The sequence below is a fragment of the Octopus bimaculoides genome, chromosome 22 (assembly GCF_001194135.2).
Source record: "Octopus bimaculoides isolate UCB-OBI-ISO-001 chromosome 22, ASM119413v2, whole genome shotgun sequence".
Taxonomy (NCBI): domain Eukaryota; kingdom Metazoa; phylum Mollusca; class Cephalopoda; order Octopoda; family Octopodidae; genus Octopus; species Octopus bimaculoides.
In genome coordinates this window covers 17,091,014-17,094,872 of record NC_069002.1, presented here as the reverse complement: position 1 = coordinate 17,094,872, position 3,859 = coordinate 17,091,014, and the positions used below count along the sequence as shown (strand labels likewise).

Sequence of the window (3,859 nt, the reverse complement as noted above, 5' to 3'; positions counted from 1 at the left end):
GTGGACACAGCTCTTCACTTAATTAGTGTAAACTTTCACCTATGTTTACATGCATATATATACACTTAATACACACACATATATATACACGTGAATAGATAAGTCTGCTTACGTATATACATATATATATATATATATATATATATATATGGGAGAATATACAAATAATAACAACAGACGAGGACAGGTGGTGTAAATAACAAAAGTATATATTAGTATGACGCTCAGGAATACGGAAAGTCTTTGACGTTTCGAGCTACGCTCTTCAACATATATATATATATATATATATATACATAATACATGCATATATGTTTCTATGTGTATGCTAGTAAAACATCAGCATTTGAATATAACAGTATACTACCCAAACGCACTCCTCCGATAACTGTGTGTTTTCTATACACATATTTATGGCTACCTTCACATATATAAATACAAACGCATACATGTTGATACAATACTGTAAACATACACACTTGTATTAGCACATATATCTTCACTTGCGCAGACATAACATTTATACACGTATACATACGCTTATATGCGTATACAGTTACATTATTTTACAAATTTTTATACAATCTTACATAATCATAAATATGCACACAATTTTCAAACATACATAAATAAACACACATGAATTTTATCTTAAATAGATCAACAGATAGATATAGCTAGCGATACATACATATATATACAGTTGTACTCACGTGTGCACGCACGCACACACACATACACAAACACAGACACACACACACACACACACACACACATTTCGCTCAGTGTCACTGCACATACAATCTTTCACACACACACATGCATTGGAAAATTCATTGACCATTTCAGTGTGTTGCTTGCCACTACATGTGATGAAAGACTCAAATAGTAACCTCATGAACTCTGACCTGCCACCACTTACCCTGGCCAATGAAAAAGATGTCCCTCGTAGCAACCACACGCAAAACGATGAAGTGAGACCTGTCACCAGTCACCATTTGTTCAATGTGATGCCTGGAAAAAATGGTACTGTCAGGAATTCAGCTGGGATTGATTCCATAAAAAGTTTTGATGGGCCCCCAAACTTTGGAAACAATGTCCCATATACAGAGCCAGAAAATGGAGATATGTTTAATGAAGAGGTTTTCTCAAGCCATCTGACTTTACTTGATCTCAGCTCCAAAATGCTGACCAATATTCCTAACAGTGTGATGTCTCTAAACAACCTTGTGGTGTGTTGACTTAAATTTACTTTCATTTTGTTAGCTTTGCTTTTGTTATATGTTTTTGATGTTGATAGAACTGATCAATGATGAAAACCATTCTAGTCATGACCATTCCATGTCCTTTATCCTTCAGTTTATCAAAAAACACCATTGTTCAACGTGTTTTTTTCATTTTCCAATTTTTACTTTGATTTTCAGTGCCATGAGGAAGATTTATCTGCAATTTCTAGCTAAATGAGCCACCACACAGAGGCTCCTCGCTGTTGTAGTTTATATGATTGTAGGTATAAGAAAGTAGGGAGAAGAAGATTAAAGTATTAGTCCAGTACTGGGGTCAATTTTTCCTCTCTCACTTTTACACTTTTTCTCTTGAAGAGATTATTGACTGTGTTTAGGTCTAGGGAGGGATGTGCTCCTCTAGGTTTAAAGTACTCAAGACCTGCTGTATGACATGACAGCTCACCTATGGCTTCAGCAGGAGTTGAAGGACCAAGAAAGGATTGGTGATCAGTCCTGAAACCCTAAATGTATGTATATGCATGTGATGAGCCGACATCCATAAAACTGATTTTTCTTTGCAATCTCTTGATTTCAAAGATTTATGCAGATAAGTTTTTCCTAAAATAAAACCATCTCAATTTAAGTAAGCATGGCAGTTTGCCTCTTTTTTAATCCACATAGTTCCAGCTTCCCATGAAAAATACTATCAAATAATATAAGTTCTATATACCCCTACAAAGACTTTTGTTAGGTCATGACTGGAATGACATTGATATAATATCTGTCTACTTGAATTGGATTGATGCAGAGCTGGTCAACAAAGTGGTGTAATTGACAACTAGAAGTGATAGAACAGAACTTTTCTTTTTACTTCCTGGGTGTAGAGGAAGGGGCATTGCCCCAGTGTAGTGATTAGTGCAGGAACACAGTTTTAAACTCACACAGATGTCTACACCTACTACTTGCATACTACTTCTGTCAAACTATGTAACTGATTGCTTTTGGAGGATTTTGTTTTTTTATAAGTGATTGCATAAAGGTTCCTGTTTTGGCTTATGTATTTATACAGCATGTGAATGTGATGTTGTTGTTTATGTCAACTCAATCTTGATGAAACACACTTATGATTCATAGACATTCCACCTATGGACATCCCACATTTTTGCTTTGTCTTTATGCTGTTATATATTTAGCAGTACATTGCTGTTATATATTTAGCAGTACTTTTTTAGATAGTAATGTGTGAAATGAAGGAGATTTAGCTGTTCTTTCTAGCAAGTCAAGTGACTGAGCTGGAGATCCTAGCCTGCGGTCTGCAGATTCCAGGGTTTCTACAAAGACAAAAATTGAGGTTTGCGAGCTGTGTTCATAATTTTAAAAGGCTGCAGTATATAATGTATAATTGTGAAAATATTAGGAATTTCCTCATTAGTATAATGATGTGGAGTGATATGATGTGGTATATTGTGATGTAGCATACTGTGGTACAATTTAAAGAAATTTACTACACTGTGCTATATTCTATCACCCAACGCTCTATTAATGGTAGCTTGCAATGTGCCAGTAGAAAAGCTTCTACATGGTTGCTCAATCTGTTAGAAGTAGCAGCCAAATCTCCTTCTAACCACAGTATACCAGATTCAAAAAGAGATACATTGAATGTTATAGTTCAGGGTACGCTAGGTCTGAAGCAAAAAACAAGATGATCATGGCTAGAATACATTTGGCTATAGCCATACTGGACTTGAGGTTATGAAATATAAACAACAACAATGGGCATTAGAGTGGTGATGATGATATATGGTACCTTATATAATTAATGAGAAAATGCTGACTGTGCTGTGTGGTAAGAAGCTTGCTTCCTAATCACGTAATTCCCAATGCATGGCAGCTTGGGCAAGTGTCTTCTACTATAGCTCCAGGCCAACCAAAGCCTTGTGAGTGGATTTGGTAGATGGAAACTGAAAGAGGCCTGTTGTGTGTATATATATATATATATATATATATATATATATATATATATATATATACATACACACATATATGTGTGTGTCTTTGTATCTGTGTTTGTCAACCCCACCACTTGACACCTTGTGTTGGTGTGTTTGCGTCCCCTTAACTTAGTGGTTCAGCAAAAGAGATCAACAGAATAAGTACTATGCTTAATAAATTAGGTACTGGGGTTGATTTGTTTGACAAAAATTCAAGGCCTCAGCATGGCCACAGTCTAATGACTGAATTAAGTAAAATATATATAAAAAAAAATAACACTTTTTTTTTCATTTTTCTATTCCCCAGCACTTGTACTTGGCGAATAACAAACTCTGCCAGCTGCCAGACCATTTCTTCAATCACTTCCCAGCACTACAGTGGCTTGACCTTCGCTACAACAACCTCACTTCACTCCCTGGTCGAGATATTGACAAGTGTTACAGCTTGCATTGTCTACTGCTGGAAGGTAACAACATAATAGAACTACCAATAGAGTTAGGTAAGTATGTGTGTGTGTGTGTGTAAAACAAACTTCAACCAGCTATTCTGATTATATGTCTGTGCTCACGTTTGAATGTGGTGAGTGCCAGAGGGCTTGAAAATCCAATGGGGGTCTTAAAAGACATGTTAGGATCCACAAT

At 35.9% G+C, this 3,859-nt stretch overlaps 1 protein-coding gene across 1 annotated transcript in view; it reads left to right on the top strand.

The window, feature by feature from the left end:
• The first annotated feature begins 304 nt into the window (after positions 1 to 304).
• LOC106872221 (alpha-protein kinase 1) overlaps positions 305 to 3,859 on the top strand; it is a 21,298-nt gene continuing 17,743 nt past the window's right edge. The window contains exons 1-2 of the mRNA XM_014919133.2: positions 305 to 1,232; positions 3,525 to 3,717. Coding sequence (XP_014774619.1) covers positions 873 to 1,232; positions 3,525 to 3,717 — 553 coding nt within the window. The 5' untranslated portion in view covers positions 305 to 872. The remainder of the gene's footprint in view (positions 1,233 to 3,524; positions 3,718 to 3,859) is intronic.